Source organism: Podarcis muralis, chromosome 2, assembly GCF_964188315.1.
Source record: "Podarcis muralis chromosome 2, rPodMur119.hap1.1, whole genome shotgun sequence".
Classification (NCBI taxonomy): domain Eukaryota; kingdom Metazoa; phylum Chordata; class Lepidosauria; order Squamata; family Lacertidae; genus Podarcis; species Podarcis muralis.
This window is the reverse complement of record NC_135656.1, coordinates 66,511,271-66,531,192: the sequence shown is the minus strand read 5'-3', so window position 1 is coordinate 66,531,192 and position 19,922 is coordinate 66,511,271. Positions and strand designations below refer to the sequence as shown.

The 19,922-nt window shown below is 42.1% G+C and overlaps 1 protein-coding gene across 7 annotated transcripts in view; it reads left to right on the top strand.

The window, feature by feature from the left end:
- EBF1 (EBF transcription factor 1) overlaps positions 1-19,922 on the top strand; it is a 383,413-nt gene that overhangs the window by 333,260 nt on the left and 30,231 nt on the right. For all 7 annotated transcript variants that reach the window (XM_077924635.1, XM_077924631.1, XM_077924629.1 and 4 more), the window contains exon 11: positions 9,302-9,390. In XM_077924635.1, the coding sequence (XP_077780761.1) occupies positions 9,302-9,390 (89 nt within the window). The remainder of the gene's footprint in view (positions 1-9,301; positions 9,391-19,922) is intronic.

Here is a 19,922-nt window from a genome sequence, read left to right as displayed (position 1 = left end):
CTGGGGAAACCAGATCAGGTTTTCTATGGATTACTGTTTGTTCCAATTTAGCACTAAAGAGCAGGTTTTCCAGGGGAAGGCGGCAGGGCAAAGGCAAAACCACTTGCACCCATTCTTTCTAGGAACAGGACTAGCGGAAGTGTGGACAAAGCCTTAATTTTGAAGCCAAGTTTCTGGATTATGTTGAAGGGGGGGGGGGGGAGAGAGATATTATATATACAGTGGTACCTCGGTTTTCAAACGTAATCTGTTCTGGAAGACTGTTTGAGTTCCAAAACCAGGGCCGTCTTTAGCATATGTGCTGCCGGGGTGCAATGATCCACCCAAGACCCCCAAATTTAGTTTAGCTGCCCCCAAATTAACTTTTGTTGAGCTTTTCTGGGGGGGGGGAGAGCCAAAGCTGTTGACATTTTTAAGCGGGGGGGCAAACTCAAAGTTGTTGAGCCTTTTGGGGGAGATTCGCTCACCAGTAACAATGACGCAGTGGAAAAAATGTTGACTCATCAGGAATATTCGACGCTATGGAGTAACAGACTGAGGGAAGCGGAGACTTTCACTCCATTGCTTTTCACTGCTGCCAATCGAGAGGGACCAGTATACAGTAGGTATACATTTGGTGCCCCCCAGAATTTGGTGCCCGGGTACCACGCAACCCTTGCACCCCCGGGTAAAGACGGCTCTGTCCTAAACGTTCAAAAACCGAAACTATAGCCTGCAACTAGGCTTCAGGGTTTTGCGCTCAGCAGAAGCCGCACTTCCTGTTCAACTTCTGAGGTGTGTTTGAAAACTGAAGCATTTACTTCTGGGTTTATGCCATTCGAGTTCCGAAATATTCGTCAGTGGAGACGTTCAAAAACCGAGGTACCACTGTATATATGTATGTATATAATGTATGTGTATATCTACATATAAATGTAGCACAGTATGTATATGGTCATGTTTGACAACAGCAGGTCAAGTGGCCCCCGCTGCACCTTTAATTGGAATAAAGAGCAGTCGCCATAAGAACCCAAGGACCACAGGTGCTAGTTTTGTAGTTTGATTTGGTTGTGAAATGTTATTTATAATCTGATGAATGTGCTGACTGTTTATTTAGACTCCAGGTTGTTGCAAAATTGAAATCTTACATTTCTTATTAGCTACATATCTTTCTATTTTGAGAAAAGAATTACATCATGCCGCACTACCATTAAGAAAAGGAAATTAAGACTCCCAGGAATATGTTTAAGTGAAAGAGACACACAAAGTCATAAAAAGCAAGGAAACTCTGAGTTAGTCTTGCAATAGCCTCTGTAACACCCAAGCCTTCTGTCTCCATAGTAGGATGTTGCTCCTCCCACTTCCATTTTCCATTGCCTATGGGAATAAACACTTTTTGGGGGGCAGTTTAATGAAAAGGAAGCTTTATACAGTAAAGGGTAGATCATATTAACAACAACCACAACAAAAACAGTCCCAGCGCTTGTATGGTTCCATTTAATGGCATTTAATTAAGAAAGAAAACTTTCTTTGCATGTGAGATTTGGAAAATATACTCTTTCCATTGATGATGTGTGTGTTAAGTAGATTTTTATGCTTCCCCGGGGGCCAATTAAAGCCCTAGTTGCATACAAAGGTGCATGGTTGGGAACTTGCCATATCAATCTGGTGGCTCTGTTGTGTTGCCACTGTTTGCTGAGAAGTATATGGTCAGAGAGGGACATGGGGTTTCCTGGTGAATTTGGGTTGGTTTGTTTTTGCCATGTTTCCTAGTTGCCATTGTCTGCGTTGTCTCATAAGCAGAAAAATAAATGCTTGTTTGCTATATCTATATCTATCTATCTATCATCTATCTATCTATCTATCATCTATCTATCTATCTATCTATCTATCTATCTATCTATCTATCTATCATCTATCTATCTATCTATCTATCATCTATCTATCTATCATCTATCTATCTATCTATCTATCTATCTATCTATCTATCTATCTATCTATCATCTATCTATCATCTATCTATCTATCTATCTATCTATCTATCTATCCATCTATCCCATCAGATACGTTTGTTTGTCATTGAACTAACATGTGCAACATGTCTTCTTCAAGGGAGATGTTGCACATCAAGAGAGGCGTTTGAAAATGTGGTGTGAAGGATTGAAGAATAATATTTGTGGTCATGCGTAGAGGCAAAGGAGGTTCTGGTCAGGAAGGCTTTTCACTAGAGCTCATACTGAGAGCTCATATGAAAGGTTGGGGCTCCACTTTTTCTCTGCTCTGAACCAGGCCCTTATCCAGGCAGTGCTGCTTGCTCCCATGTTCCCTCTTCCTGAGGGGGATTGCATAGATTTATTTTGGCACTTCACTGGCAGTCCTGAAGCTCACTATCTCTACCAGCCCTGGAGATGATGAGGGGCAAGGACAAAAGCTGGCCAGGAACCCAGGCAACCATTGTGGAGACTTCTGGTTTGGGTTGAGAGTGTCTTGATCTGGCTGCTCCTCACCTTCATTGACAACATGGGGGCCTGTCTGCTGGAGGGCCTGTCTGCTCTCTCCCTCACCTCCTCCCAAGGAGACTCCAGGTTCCACGCCTGGGTAGTACTGAACCCTGAAACCACCCAGGTTTCTTCTAAACTTCTGGGATTCTGTACTTGGACCTATGTGCATGTCACAACCTCATGTGAATGAAGGATGTCAAGGAACACAGTCATGTAGCAGCTTTTTCTTATAGGCCCTGTTAAGTATACCACCTGCTTACCATATCGATCCTCTGGACTGGGTGGGAAACGTCTTGATGTTAGCTACCACATAGAAGAGTGCTTTTTGTGTTTTTTTTAAAGGCCTCTATGTGAAATAGAAAATATGTCAATTTAGTTAATAAGCAGAAAGGTGAGAAGCAGCACGTAGGAAAAAGAGACACGACATAGTGGTATAATTCAGAAATTGCATCCTTCCCTTTATGATGAGCTGTGTGCCTGTTGGGCAGGTTGCCTTGGTCTTCCGTGTGGAATGGAAGAGATAATACAGGAAATACCCAATGATGTGAGATTTGAAGAGATTTGGTTAATTGAAATGAGCATGCTAGAAACCTATAAAAGCCTCCCTAATTCATGCATGTGTATTTAATTACGGGGATCTAAAGCTACCATTTTGTTATGCCTAGAGCTTAGATTTTCTATGTTATGATAAGCATTCAATAATGGTTGAAAAGTTTGCTTCACTGTTAACCAAACACTGAACAGCTGCCATCCAGCCATAGAATTTCATTGGCTTCCTTTTAGTCCTGTGAAGGTGTGAAGACTCTCTGTCATTCCCCCCCCCCCTTCCCGGTTATGTCCTCACCATCTTGCCTCCTCCATAATATTGGTTCCTCCTCCATAATATTGGTGTTCTGGAAAAAGAAAGATGTCTTGTCATGAACACAAAAACCATGAAGACCATTCTGACAGGATTTTCACAGGTCCTGCAGACCAAGGATGAGATGGTCAGATGCAGCACTTAGTTACACAACACACATTTTTTCAACACACTGGTTGGCCTATCAATACTCCTTGTTCAGTTCACTTTATTCTAGGACAATTATTCCTTTCTCAAGGTAGAACTTATAAATCTGAAGTTAGCAAAAATAAAATCAGTATATGAAGTGTGTGTGCGTGTGCATGTGTGTGTGCAAATCAACACCCATTTTTATCAACATCAACAGCCTCGGTCCAGTATACCTGAAGGAGCGTCTCCACCCCCATCGTTCTGCCTGGACACTGAGGTCCAGTGCCAAGGGCCTTCTGGCGGTTCCTTCACTGCCAGAAGCAAAGTTACAGGGAACCAGGCAGAGGGCCTTCTCGGTAGTCACACCTGCCCTGTGGAATGCCCTACCAAGAGAAGAACAACTACCAGACTTTTAGAAGACATCTGAAGGCAGCCCTGTTTAGGGAAGCTTTTAATGTCTGACAGACTATTGTATTTTAATATTTTGTTGGAAGCCGCTCAGAGTGGCTGGGGAAACCCAACCAGATGGGCGGGGTATAAACAATAGATTTATTATTATTATTATTATTATTATTATTATTATTATTATTATTATCATCATCATCATCATCATCATCATCATCATCAAAACTATGCTTATGTCATGGTTTGAAAACATTTTATAAGTTCCAGAGTTACAGTCTTATTCCTTGAGAAGGATTACAGTGGTGCCTCGCAAGACGAAATTAATTCGTTCCGCAAGTCTCTTCGTCTTGCGGTTTTTTCGTCTTGCGATGCACGGTTTCCCATAGGAATGCATTGAAAATCAATTAATGCGTTCCTAGGGAAACCGCCTTCAGACCAGGTCCGGGGACAGTCTGTCCCCCGACCTCTTCTGAAGGCTGGGGGGGGGGGACAAGGGCTTTTCTTCCCACTGCCAGCCTTCAGAAGGCTGTTCTGAAGGCTGGCGGTGGGAAGAAAAGCCCTTCTTCCCACCTCCCGCCCCGCAAGCTCCGGGGACAGGAGGGCTTTGCTGCCGACCGCCAGCATTTTAAAAGCCCCTGCTGTCCCGGGGCGATTTTAAAATGCTGGCGGGCGGGAGCGAAGTCTCCGCTGCCCCGAGGAGATTTTAAAATGCTGGGGGTCGGCAGCGAACGCTTTGCTCCCGCCCGCCAGCATTTTAAGATCGCCCGGGGCAGCAGAGAAGTCTCCGCTGTCCCGGGAAGGCAGGCGGGGGGAGCAAAGACTTTTGCCCCCGCCTGCCTTCAGAAGAGGTCCAGGACCTCGTTCCGATTCCCGGCGGCGGGGTGAGAGGTTCCCGCCCCCCCGCCCCGCTTCGGAGCAGCGTTCCGAAGCGGGGCGGCTGGGGCAGGTGTTCCCGCCCCCCCGCCCCACTTCGGGGCAGCGTTCCGAAGCGGGGCGGCTGGGGCAGGTGTTCCCGCCCCCCCGCCCCGCTTCGGGGCAGCGTTCCGAAGTGGGGCGGCTGGGGCAGGTGTTCCCGCCCCCCCGCCCCGCTTCGGGGCAGCGTTCCGAAGCGGGGCGGCGGGGGCAGGTGTTCCCGCCCCCCCCGCCCCGCTTCGGGGCAGCGTTCCGAAGCGGGGCGGCTGGGGCAGGTGTTCCCGCCCCCCCGCCCCACTTCGGGGCAGCGTTCCGAAGCGGGGCGGCTGGGGCAGGTGTTCCCGCCCCCCCGCCCCGCTTCGGGGCAGCGTTCCGAAGCGGGGCGGCTGGGGCAGGTGTTCCCGCCCCCCGCCCTGCTTCGGAGCAGCGTTCCGAAGCGGGGCGGCTGGGGCAGGTGTTCCCTCCCCCCCGCCCGGCTTCGGAGCACCGGGAGAAGCGATCTCCCCGCAGCCCCTTGCTTCAAAAGAGGTCTGGGGGCAGCGGGAAGCGCTTCCCGCTGTCCCCGGACCTGGGGCTGCGGGGAGAAGATCGCTTCTCCCCGCCGCCCCTTGCTTCTAAAGAGAAGACCCGCTGTCCCCTGGGCAAGCTTCGTTTTGCGAAGCAAGCCCATAGGGAAATTCGTCTTGCGAGGCAACTCGAAAACGAAAAAACCTTTCGTTTTGCGAGTTTTTCGTCTCGCGACGCGTTCGTCTTGCGGGGTACCACTGTAATCTCAAAATATAACTGGGAGGGGGGCATGTTTGGAGGGGGAAAAAGAAGAGGCTTTCTGGCACCACAGTGCTAGTTGTATAATTCAAATGCTTGATGTTTAGAGACAATTTTTGTAAGTATTTTAAAGCAGTTGGATGGATGGAGAGGGGTTGAACTAAAATAATAGAGAAAAATGTATGAGAAGCAGCAGAAGGGAGAGAAAGAGATAAATAAATGAAACCATTGTTGCATGTGAAACAAAACCCCAAGCTTTGTCCTTCGTCTTGGGGTTTGAGGTATCTCCACTATGCTTCTATGTAGTATATTTATTTTTCCTCAGATAATAACATTATAATGTGTCTAATTCAATTATTCCCCACTGCATCTGAACAGGTTTCCCAAGACTACCCTAAGCTATCAGTTCCACATGATATTTGAACAGGTTCTTTTAATTGCTGATATTAAGTGTTGATCATTGTGCTGTAAGTTGGCAGCCTGGCTGGAGATACAGATTCCACCCTTCTGTATATCAGACGGTCTTTCAATTAACATACAAAAGCTTTATTGTTACAGCAGGAGCTCATTATGTGAATTATTAAAAAAAAAAGACACTCCTTTTAATTCTGATTTTGAAACAAAATAGAAGATCCAAAAGCTTGTATTTTCTTTGTATATTTATAAGGGTTATCAATTTATTTAGTTCAGAAGACACATTTTTTCTTAAGGCTATTAAAGCAAGATGGATGACAAATTAAGTTACAGTTTTGGAAACATTAAAATAATTTCACCTCAAGCTCTGATTTTACATTTTTCTGTTAAGTGTGTTGGATTTTACGAGTTACTGCTTCAAAAAGGCTGCATAAACAGCTTCCAAGGCTTCCACTCTTCAAGTCTAATCTGAAAGAAAGTTCTTCCTCAAGGGTTTAAGTAGTAATTCATAAAATGGAAAGAATAATAAATATTGTGCCTTAACTCATACACTAGCATAGATGACAGATTTTGTACACCTGGGTGTAATTTTAGTTAATTCACACAAGAGACAGGTTGAAAGTTTACTGTTTAGATAGGAGAAAATGGCTTAAATCTCATATTTGCAAAAATGATTACATTAACTTAAATGAAAATGCTATTCTATTAGCTACTTCAATAAGCATTGCATTTTTAAAAGTATTTTAATAAAAAAGTTGCCTGAAGTTCCACGCAACTTAAAATACATAAGTGAGGTGAAAGTACTTACTTTGATTTAGATGTCTTTTGGAGATGTAATTATTGGCTTTTTACTCACCTATGTAAAACAATGTACTTTTGTAAATGGATTTCTGGCCACTTTAATCCATTTTTTCCTTCTTTCTCTATCTCTTTTTTAAAAAAAAACACCATAAAAAGTAAGCACAGTCAATCAAAGAATTTTAAGGTTTATTTCCTCTTTAGAAATGATTGATAGCCTTTTAGATTTACAAGCTGACAAGTTAAAGGGTGCTATTGGTATAATTATGTACTATATTCACAGTATTTCAATTTAAATGTCCTTTTAAAACCATGAGATTATCATACCTGTATTTTGAAAAGTAGGCCAGTCAGTTTGGGTTGGTACACAAATTGCTTCCATTAGCCTTGGGACCTATTTGAATTTAATACAGTTTTTAAAGTTGGTAGTACTTTCAGTGTACTTTTGAAATTTAGGGTAATGGGAATGCATTTTAACTACAGTATGTGCTAACTTTGTTTTTAATGTATAGATGGATGTCAAGAATACAAATACTGACTGTTAGACTAAAAGTTTTTTTTAAAAAAAGAAAATTGTATTGATATTTTTTTCCATCTGTGGGGAAAAAAAACATTTTATAGAAGGACATTGGGGAATGAAGGAACGTATTTTATGTATGGTAGAAGAGGTTGCATTCAATCCATCTCTCATTAAAAACAATGGCAAAAAAGAGTCTATAAATGAATCCATTTATTCACCTATACAAAGTAACAAGTTAGCCCGGAATTTCACCAGAATAATTGCAAGAGATTTATTTTATCTCCAACTTGAATAATAGCAAGGCTGGTCTTCAAAGCTGTGCATTTGTCTATTATTTATTTATAAAGAGATAGAAATATTTTTCTCACCATTCTAGTGCCTATGAACTATGAACAGGGTAGCTTACCACAAACAAAAATTGCAATGTCATAGAAAATAATTGAAAAAAAACCAACAATAAATATACTTCAAAAACATAACAATAAAAATATAACAAAAGGGACAGACCACAGATTAAGCGTAACCTCAAATAAAACAGCGGGTAAAAGCCTGCTGCAATAAAAATGTCCTTAAAGGTAAAGGTACCCCTGACCGTTAGGTCCAGTTGCGGACGACTCTGGGGTTGTGCGCTCATCTCTCTCTATAGGCTGAGGGAGCCGGCGTTTGTCCGCAGACAGCTTCTGGGTCATGTGGCCAGCATGACTAAGCCGCTTCTGGCGAACCAGAGCAGCGCACAGAAATGCCGTTTACCTTCCTGCCCAAGTGGTACCTATTTATCTACTTGCACTTGACGTGCTTTCGAACTTATCAACTGGTAAAAGGTGACCAGAGAGACAGCCACCTACAGGTCAAGCGGTTACGCAGTATTGGTGCAGCCACTGAGAAGGCCCTGTCTCGTGTTGCCATGACCCTTTGGGTGGTGCGCAGAGAATGACCCCCAACAGTGGATGTTTGGTGCGGTGGGGTTGTGTCGCTCACCTGACCTCCTTCCTTCTGAGATGCTGATGCATACAAAGATGGAGAGAGGTGGGGATGAGCCAGCAATGGTGTAGACACAGTTCAAACAGAGCAGTGGCACACTGGTGGCATTGAGCCAGAGGGCAGCAGTGGTCCTGAGCTGGCGTAATAAGGCCCTTGGCCCTATGTTGGGTGGCCCTGGAGGGCCAGATGCCACACTTCCAGGTTACCGGGGGCAGGGGTACTGCTCCAGTATACACTGAGATGGGAACTTCCCCCAGCAACCTATTCTGGTAACGTAGCAGGTGGGGCAGGGCAGGGCAGGGCAGGGCAGGGCATCCATTTGATGGATCCTTGCCCTATGCTATGCCAAACCCCAGTGTGTTGTAATCACTAAAATGGTTGTCCCTTTTTCACCCATATTCTCTCACACCCTGCTTCACTCTGCCTGGCACACAACTATGCAATAGCATTTGTTTGTTTGTTTGTTTGTTTGTTTGTTTCTACCCTAAGGGCTCTCCTTGTGGTTAATTTCTTGAGAACTTTGCATGAACCAATAGTGGTTTTAGGATTCAGCGATTGGATTTCTCTTCCTAAAAGCACATCATGTATTTCACAAGGAAAATATACATAATTTTGTTTGTCTGGAAGCACAAGAGACTTTTCCTTCTGCTTTTTTTTTTAAATCCACACTCAAAAAGGATTCCATCTAACAACATAATAATGGAAAACTTGAAAAGCAGGGTACAAAGCATTTAAAAAAATGAATTGCATCACAGATTATAATTGTTTCTTGCTCAAAAGCTGTTTATAGAGAGCAAAACTTGCTGCCACCTTTTCACAGATACTCAACCAAAGCCTCGCATCTCACCTCAAACAGTGTTTGAACCACAGCTTCACAGTCATCGCTGATTTGAATGGAAAGGAGCAAAGGGAGAGTTTGCTGTGAAAGTTTCCAGATTGCCCCCCCCCCCCCTACACACACATTGCAATTTAATACACTCTTCGATGTTGCACCTTGTCCTACTGCTTATTATATAATTATTATGTTTGTTGTTTCAGCTCTGAATGAACCCACCATTGACTATGGTTTCCAAAGGTTACAGAAAGTCATCCCAAGGCACCCCGGTGACCCTGAACGCTTGCCAAAGGTCAGCCCAAAGTGATTGTGACTGTGTGTTTGTGTCTTTCGACGCCTAAGTCGGTAACAGCATTTTGATTTTGTTTTAGAAGAGACTTTTGGTACTGTCCAGATCATTGTCATGTAGGATCAATGTATGGAGAGGGGAAGTTGGATTACACCAGCTGCCCCTCTTCAGTCTCCATGCAGGGACCAGGACCCAGTGCACAGGGTCTGCGCCACGTACAAGCTGTATGTGTATAGACTCTATACATCCAATCTATATACTGCAGTTCTGCAAGGTAAATAGCACACCAGCAGAGCCTGCATGCTTCTACATGCCTAGGCTCTGTACAGAACTGCTGGTAAGCGCTTGAGAACAGGAGTGTGGTAACTTCATGCATTCCTCATCCCAGATGACATGCCTCATTCTGCATATGCACTGCTACCTCAGAAATACAACCCAGAGGCTCAACAAACACACCACCATTGCAACCTTTGAGAAATAAACCATCTGTCCTCAGTCTTAATATTGACTATTTAATGTCCACTAATTCACCAGCTTTTTTTTTTTAAAAAAAGTGGCCTGCTTCAAATGTGTCCAGCTATTTGTTGTAAATTCCAAAGGGCTTATTGAAGGGGTAATGGGCTGTTCATTTGGTTTTCCTTACAATGATTGCTTTTGAGATATGCCTCTGAGTGCAGCTTCAGGGCTCTTGACCAGCTTCATAGCAGGGTCTGTAATTTTCAAGTTTTAGTGTACTCAGCAGCTAAGGCCACCTCACCCATGAAATGTTGCCTACACATCTATGCAGTTGTATACGGGGGGTGGCATATGTGTAGTTTTAGGTTCACAAGGTAAACACTATGTGGCATTTGATTACGCAGAACATCTGAATACCAAGAATCTGGATTGTGACTGGAAAACTGCTTTGGCAAAAAACAAAAACAAAAAAACCCCACCAAACGCCAAAAGACACTTAAATCTTTCCAGTAAACATGGAAATGACAAAAGCATAGACCAGTACACTGAGGGTCTAAGCTTATTGTGCCTTAGTATAATATTTTCTTGTGGCTAAATAAAGTGAAACAATGTTTTGCAGCATTTCCCATGAAACCTAAATGGGGTTATAGTTGACAGTGGCTCCATGGTTTAAAGAAATCCATGAGCAAATAAACATGCCCTTCTGTTTGTATGTCTACAATTAGCACACATTAAGAATTTGAAGTTGGATTTGAAGTTCAAGACTCATTTATAGAATGCAGCACAGGTGGGCACCTGTCTCCTTCTGCACTTTTGACACTAATGGCTGAATCCCTCTCATTTGTTGGCTGCGGAATAAAGATAGCAGATGTTGTGAGTAAGTTCTAGGAGAAAGCATGGCTGTATAGTTTTTTGTTAGAGTTTTGGTCACTTCATTACAGGTAATATGGTCTAAGATTTAGAGAGTGGTTGATTTCTAAATAATTCAATGTTGACACAGTATTGATATTTTAGGTTGCCATTAAATAAAAATAGTTGGTTGACATTAGAAGATTGCCATTTAAAATAGCTGACTGTCAGTAGGAGGAGTCAGTTTAGTTCTTCCTAGAAGCTGGAGTGTGTGTGGTCATATGTCTTTCTAGTGACTAAAATTTTAAGAAGATCTGGCCTGGATCAGGACCACAGCATGGGGCCAAGATGAGGCACTACACCTAAAATGTAGTTTTAAACGCCACAAATGCAGTTACTCAGAATCAGTGGATTCTTACCCAGTTTCACCCTTGTTCCTACTTGTTTTCTTTCATACCCCTAATATGGCCTTTGAAACATCTTCCTTTCTCAATTTAACTTCCACAGTGATGTAAAGGAGGAGGAACATATACTCAAATTCAAAATTTGATGATTCACTAATTGGCAAGGGTATGGGAAGAAATTCCTAAATGTCAACTGTATTCTCTTGGGTGACTGCAGTTGTCATCACACTGAGACCAGGCAGTCATCAGTGGTTAGTTTTGGTAGTGTATAAAGTCCAAAATCGGGGATTACTCCCAAACAGTGACACTCTGACAGCTGAAGGGCAGAGTCATATACAAATTGCTGGGAAGCAGCTCTTTTCTTTCTGAAGGTCAGCAGAAATATGTATACATTCCAGTGCATTTTCTAAGTGGGTCAGTGTTTACTCAGCAAACGATTAGAGCAGATGGTGTAATTTAGAATCCATGGCAAAACTTTAATATATAAGGAATAGGAAGAACGACATGGATCCTTTTGCTATATTAATCTGTGCCTTTGCAATGTTTTCCTGAAGGTGGAAGACACTTTTCATTTTTTTGCGTGTGCTTTGTCAGCCTAGTTGAAGCAACTGAAACATGATTCTAGTGCCCCATGCAGTTGGCTGTAATGTTTTCTTAATGCTTATCCCAGTGGCTTGGCCCAGTCGCAGGCATGATCTCCATAGCAGCACAAGCCACCTACAAGGACACAGAAACTTTCCAAGGGATATAGCTGAACTTTACGGCCAGCTTGAGCACCGACATATGAAAGAGTGATGTGATGTTTAAACCATGTCACTTAAGCAATTTGGCCAAATATTGAAACATAGGAAGGTGCCTTATCCCAAGTCCATCTAGCCAATGTCACAGTATTGCCTACCCTTAATGCCAGGAGCTCTCCAGGGTCTCAGCAGGATATCCTAGCCATACTTGGAGATTTGGGCCAGGGAACCTGTGGTCCTACAGATGCTGGTGGATTGAAACACCCATTAGTCCCAACAGGCATAGCCAATAATCTGGCATGCTGGAAGTTGTAACCCAACAGCATCTGAATGGCTACAGTTTCCTTATTCCTGATGCTGGGGATTCAACCTAGGACCTTTCACATGGCCCTTCCCCTTGACTGAACTGGCTACATGACTGTATTGATTTTAAAATCCTTATATATGCCAATACACACATGTACACAGTGAGATGGTGGAACAAATGAAAAGCCCCTACCCCTATAACCAATTCTTTTTTATTCTAGGAGCAGCAGTGCTTTGGGGCAAAAAGTATATGCCACAGTTTTGAAGAAAGCAACAAATGCTGCATTTGTGTATTTTGCTCCGTGGAGCTGAAAATATCTAGTAAATTGATCCTGTGGGAGTAATAAATACACATTACTTTATCTTGTACTTCATGTCTTATACCCCTGAGCCTTGATAGAACAACACCACTTAATAGACTTAAAAAAAGAGTAATTACAGTCATTGGTTGTGTGATTTTTCAGGCCTTCCAGCCCTGCCTGACCTTCTAATTTAGCTCACCGTGTCTAACTAATGCATTTATATTCATCTTTTATGAAGCATGTGTAGTACAAAATTGACTTTGCAGCCTTAAGCAAGCTGTCTTACCAGGTTGAGGATCTGGTTAGTCCTACATTCTGTACGGTGCGGATGTGGTTGTGTTTGTGACAAATTCTTCTTTGTGATTCTAATCAATTACTTGTTTTATCTTTTGGAGGGGGGGGGAGAGAGAGAGAGAGAGAGAGAGAGAGAGAGAAATATTATTTGTTTCGCTTTCCCACCTACCTTTTGAAGAGCTGTTATACATTCCAGCATTATTTACAGCCAAACATGCATGCAGAAAAGATGCAAGCATTTCTAAAATGATTACCACTAATGTTTCTGCTTGTCAGGAGTGCTTAAATTTCCCTGCACTTTGTCTTAAACCTTATCACGGTTACCTTTTAAGAATTACTGATGTATAAGATCATCCGGGGCTGATTTGTAAACACCGCTGACAGTTTATGATGAATGATGTCGCAAAATGTTCAATATGCTTCTTTGTCACATCCGTACATGTACGCATTAAGAAGTGGATTAAGGGAAGACTAGAGGAATCCCCTTCTGAAAGAACCCTTGAGCTAGAGAGCACACAGACAAATCTCTCTCCTGTGTTTTCTCATAACTTCCTACCCAGTTCACCCATCCAGTGGAGCACAATTGTTCTCTCTGCATTTCTTTCTCACCATATGGTATCCTCATTACCATACACTAAGGGTCCATATGGGGAACTTGTGAAGTGAACTGTATTCATTTTAACTGCCAGATGAGCAGCCTTTTGCTTTGCAAGCTTAGCTTAAGTCATCTGCTGCGTTTATGTTGTTATGGCAACACAGTACCAATAAAAAATTCTAATCTACTGTAAGTATCTCGGATCACAGTATTTTAAATGTTTGCTGTATCTGTCCTCTAAAGTGAGGATGCTTGTTCTTTTAGTGTGACAAAGGGTTATTGCCAGATCCAGCAGGTGGCAGTAAAGAAATTATCTCTTCCCCCCCCCACCCTTGCATAAGTCATATAATTACAAACCAGAGTTATATTTCAAACATGTTTGTTGACTGCACCTTTGGATTTGCTTGGAAGGAGAGTCTTTTTTTTTTTTTTTTTTGCATGAGAAAAATTCAGGCAGAAAATCTTTGGCTAAAAATGGACTTTGAAGCAGATCTTATTGGAATTTTGTAGCTTTAAAGAAGCCTAGTTAAATCTCTCTCCCTCTCTCTCTCTCTCTCTCTCTCTCTCTCTCTCTCTCTCTTTCTCTCTCTCTTGTGTGTCCTTCCCTGTGTCCTAAATTTGCTCATTCCAACACCAGACTAATTAAGAGCACCTTAAAGTACTAGAAGCAAGCAGCAGCATCCTTAAATATAAATCATTTTCACCTCTGCAGGCCACATGATATGTTGCATCTCTGTCTCTCTGCCTATATTGAAAGTGAATGTTTGTAGTCTCACTTCATCAGTTCACATTAGCCTCATGCTGAATATTTAAACACAGAACAATTTGAACACACCATGAAGAGACGCACTTTCCGTTGGAACTGCAAAGGCTCATCCAATAATAATTTAGTAAATCAGCCATTTAGTGACTCGCTTCTACTCTGCATTGTGCCAAATGCTATTTGACTCAACTGTGCGCCAGCTAGAACTGAAATTCAGACTCCAGTCACGTGGCGGCACTCTGTTGTTCATTGGTGAAATGAGACCGAAAATTCCCTACTCGGATACAGTGATTTATCACAGATGAAGCAGAGTGACAAATGCAAGCAAGAGTCACTGCAGGCTGCACAATCTATTCTAATTACATTAATATTGTTTTGGAATTTCCATGTGTGGGGAATAAGGCAATTTAGATACTGCATTTGTCGTTTTAGTCCTCTGCAAATATCAATAAGGAGCACCAGCTGAGTAGCAGTAGGAAAGAGTAAATGAAATATCTAGTTTCCAGCTCAATGCAAAGGGATGTTACAGGTTGGCACCTAGTTGGATATACTTGAAAAATTGTTTCAGATGCTGGGACATCCAAGTATATTGGTTCTTGTGAACTGCTTGTCGCATTGTGGAGAAGGAAATGTTGTTCGAGTGCATTACATGTAAATGTCTTTATTTATTTTTGTGTTGTTTCTAGCCTTCCCTTTAACAAGTGAAGTTTGTTAGTGACTGCTTCACTCTTTTGCTATTTCAGGTGTGGGGTCTAAAAGCTTTTCATGAGATACAGCTCTTTTGATACACAATTTGTGACTAACATTGGGCAAAATAATAGGTTAGAATGACATTTCTTGTTGTGGAAAGTGATGGTCAGAAAGGGTTACATGGTGCTTCGGAAGACTTCTAAGATAAGCCAGTTGTTGGGTTTCATTAGAACAGGGATGTGGAGCCTCTAGCCCTCCATGTATTGTTGGACTCCAGCTCTCATCAGCCTCTGTCTCCATGGCTAATAATCAGGAGTGATCCCTGCTTTACACCATTAGGTATGCTCTCTGTTTCTTATGGTTGACTTTCACAGTTCTGCATTGTTGTAGAGGAACAATTTCCCCCCCTGAATCAATTCAATTTTCAATGATTCTCGCTTGTGGTGCATTAATCCAAATCCTGTTAGGCTAGTGTGAGTGTGCCAAAAAGTACCTGATATGCTTCTTTTAAAAATTATTTTAATCCCCTTGGGATTAGTGACACATCAGCCAAGTCCAATTTAGTATTGCCTTGAACTTATTAATTGACTATTCACTTTAAAGAAACTATTATGGTAGCTCAAAGGCTCTAACTGCACGATAACTTTAAGTGCATAGTTGTAGAATCTGGATTCATGCACGTAGATATCATGATTTAAACCTTTCCCTTCCTGATTAAATTTTCCTTCTAAAACTGCTCTTGGTACACCCCCCCCCCCAAGAAAACCCCACATTCATGTGGATGAACTGTTACCTTGATTGAGCATTCCCCCTGATATCTGGGTCAAACTACACAATATATTAAACAGCAGCTATGTGCTCCCCTCCACATCCAGACTGGATTTGTGGCATGGGTATGAGCACAAATAGCAGCTTCTTTTGGGTGGCAAATAATACCTTTGCGGATCATATTTTCATCAAGAAAGTAGTGAGAATAGCCAACTCCCTCCTTCCCGCTTCTCATGCCTCCAAGCCAATCCAGTCTAGATCAGAAGAGGGCATAGCTGTGTTTCAGGTTTAGGAGCAATTACTACACTCTGACCCCTTCCTTGATTGGCAGTGATGTGCCACATTCGGAAGCCAGGTGAGCATCTCTGCCCTGCCCATGCCACCCCACTGACTGCTATTGACAAAAGGGCAGCCTGTGTTGTATGTGCAGACATTGGCCTTAGACATTTTGCACCCAAAGCAAAAAAAAGTCTAAATGACACGCACACCTTTTGTTTTTCAGATCTTGACTGAAAGTCACAAAAAATGTCTTTTTTTACAACACACAGAAGGTGGGAGGCAGGAAAATGGCACCTCCTTGAAACTTGTGTCTGAAGTGATAATTTCATATTGCACTGTGATATGCCAAGTCCAGTTGACTGTGTTGGTGTATGTAGGAGAAAGTTTTCCCTTCTCATGTGTGTTCGACAAACAGTATTTTCACTCAGACACGTATTTCAGCAACTGAGCACCAATTTGTTTATAGTGATATTCCTGAATATTGTAATTACCTGGTTTGGAATATGAATTGGTTCGGTCCCTAGTGCTTGGCTGTATTACAAACAGAGTGCCATTTCTCTGCAAAGATCTTCCCCAGCTCAGAATACCAAATAAGATTCTGGGTATACTTAGAATACACCATTCGCCCAAAGCCAACTACCTTGTAGGTTCATGCACAATCATGCACCTACAAAGCATTACTTTTAGTGAGACTTGACTTTCATTGACTGGATAACCCAACCAAGCAGCCTTTTGTTTCATATCATCTCTGCTTAGGTCAGATGATCCTCTTGTTTCTTGTCCCCTTCCCCATCTAGATCTAAAACCCTCTCTCATTACTGGTTGGTTTGTGGGGTGGGAAGGGGGTGTAGATTCCTAGATGGTTTTTCACTGTAACAGATGCTGTACAATGGATAAAGTCTGGTGAAACCAAACTACAGTTCTTAGAAGTCGATATGATGATGCACATTCACTCAGCACTGTCAGTGGGTGAACAAAAATCATATGAACCAGTAGAAAACCAATGAAAAGGGTTATTTTGGGGAAAGGGTTACTGAGGTGAGGGAGCTCAGATCCCAAGCTAGTTCTGCCCAGGCACTGAGGTCCAGCGCCGAGGGCCTTCTGGCGGTTCCCTCGCTGCGAGAAGCCAAATTACAGGGAACCAGGAAGAGGGCCTTCTTGGTAGTGGCACCCGCCCTGTGGAACGCCCTCCCACCAGATGTCAAAGAGAAAAATAACTACCAAACTTTTAGAAGACATCTGAAGGCAGCCCTGTTTAAGCTTTTAATGTTTAATAGGTTATTGTATTTTAGTGTTTTGTTGGAAGCCACCCAGAGTGGCTGGGGAAAGCCACCCAGATGGGCGGGGTATAAATAATAATAATAATAATAATAATAATAATTATTATTATTATTATTATTATTATTATTATTATTATTATTATTTCACACCAATCATTTATTATCTTTCTCATAAGCAATATGCAAAGGAGGCTAATATTCATTTTGACATATCATCCAGGGACTTGCAACTTGAGTCTTTTATGTATAAGGGTCAATGTATAAGGTTAGTTTAGGTGGCATAAGATGTAAGGATGGGAAAGAAAGCATTTCCCAAGAATTCTATCAAAAAGTTGGGAAAGACCCAGCTCAATCCAAATTGAGATTGGTCGATTTTTCCCATCTCTAGTAATCTATTCAAGCCTCAGTAAACCAGATATGATTGTTTCAAATGTCTTAGCTATTGGTATCCTTCATTCTTAGAAGTCACTCTTTAGGGCAGGGTTGGGGAACTGTTTTGGCCCAGCAGGTCACATCTTTACCTTCCCCCACCCATGCAAGCAAACTCTGACAGGTGGGTGGGATCACCCACTGCTCAATCATCTGATGTAATAATGATGTCCTGTGCTTCACATTTGTCGAAGTGCAAATGCCTGACAGCCAGCTGGTTGTCAGGTGTTTTGGAAGTGCTGCAATTGGAAGTTCCTGCATAGCTCCTTATAGCCAAACCCCATCCTTACTGGCCCCACACCTGGCACTATATATTACATCAAATGCAGGGCAGGTGGTCACAGCTTAGCTGAAATGACCTGGTGGGCCAAATGGAGATGCCTAATGGGGCAAATTTGGCTTGTGAACTAGAGGATCCCAACCTTTGCTTTAGTGACATCCTGCCACTGTCCCTGAACAAGCATCCTTTTCTCAAAACTACTGCATTCTTCTAGTGTCTATTAATTAGTTATTCTGGAATTGTCAACGTCAACAGAGGTTTCTTGAGATAAGTATACCCAAACCTAAAGGGTTTCTACAGGCTCCATCTCGTCATTTGTTGAGTGAGATTGATGTTTTGAAATCCCTTAATGTTGGTGCTTTAGGATAGCCACATATAGCTTCATTGTTGCCTGCTTAAGCCTGAAATCCCAAGAGATACTGTATGTTGCCTTCCCAAATGAAACACAGCTATTGCAGAGTTCACTCAGCTGAGCATAAAGAGATCTTCATTCTTACCATTTTGATGTCATAATAACGTGGAGGAAAAAGTATACGGCAACGGTCCTAATTCCTTCCTAAGAAACACAGGGTCTGTTTTTAATGTCTGACACATAAAAGGTGAACCAGTTTGGTGAAATGAACGCAGTCCTGTTTCTTTCATAAGGGTTCCTATGCAGAAGGGCCACACTTTGTGATCCATCGCTATAAAGTCAGCTATCCCAGCCCAGCTACTTGGAGGTTGCTCAGTGGAACTTGCAGCTCTTAAAACTGCACTACTGCTTATGGAACAGTAATTGAGGCACCACGGGTAAAAATTACCTGGTGTAATAGGCAGTGAATAATTTGCACTCAATATGATTTGAATTCAAATCATTCATTTCTTACCACTTGAACTAATTTATTTGTTGACCTTCTAATATCCATAGCTCTTCAGTAGTATTAACGGCAACTCAGACAAAATCTCATGTCTTCATTTTACTTCCATTGATTTTTTTTTCATTAAGGCAATAACCAGCTCTCCCCACTCTTTTTTTCTGTTTTAAAAGTCAATCATTTTGCTTACAATGATATAAATCGTTTAGACAGTAGCATCCTCTGAGTACCTCTGCAAGAAAACTCAAGACTGCCTTTTAGAACAAAGATCTATGCACTCTGCCTTTGCCTAGGCGGTAACCATATTCATGATTTGTAGCTGATGGATTAAGATACTGTAGGTGATACACTTGTATGGGATAGATCTGGCTCATACAATATGAGTGTGCAATGCAATTTGCTTTTGTTTGCTTAAAGAAACACATTTCAGTATGTCACGGTTTTGATTTTCCACCCTGACGGTCTTGTATATTGCCCAGGGAATCTTAAACTGTGCCTGGTAGCTGATCAAACTTCCCCCCAGCTGTTTGTTTTTATTTATTCATTTAAAAATGAAGAGCAAGGAGCAATGAAAATATTGTCAATGTTTTTGTGACCAGTGTTGGGGATAAAATAAACAACCCAGGCCCTCCACACTTCCCTCCCCTACCCCTAAATGTTATTAATATATGCTTAGGAAGAATGGTTGTATCTGTCATCACTGAGGCCAGGCAGAACAATAATATTAAATGCAGTGATAGTTATCAGAATGCTGGAGGGGCTAATATCAAGTACCTTATGCCCCCGATATTTTTGAGGAAATGTTGTTTATCGGTTTAGCTTAGACATCTGCTTCGTGAAATTAGTTACTGCCAGATTTTTAGGGCCACTTAGATTGTTCAAAAATTAATCTTGTCGTTCTCCTGCTGATAATAAGAAAGAAAGTTGATGAAGTGCTTTAACAACATAAGGCAGGGAGCACTCCAGTAAAATAGGTCTGCTTGAGCTGAAGCCTCTCTGTGCAATAAAATACTATTAAGTCCTTTGAACACAGAGTTATAAAACATAATTGTTACACATTTGGCATTTTATGCTTCCCTAGAAATTACCACTTGGTATCTAGATGTAAGCTGTGCTCTTTCTTTTCATTTCAATTGGGACTAAAGTGGTCCTTTATTGTAATGAGAATGCCCCTTCCTAGAGACTTTTTTAAAAATTATGCCTATGATAAAATGTAAGCGAATGTACTCGTTTGTAGGGGTTATGA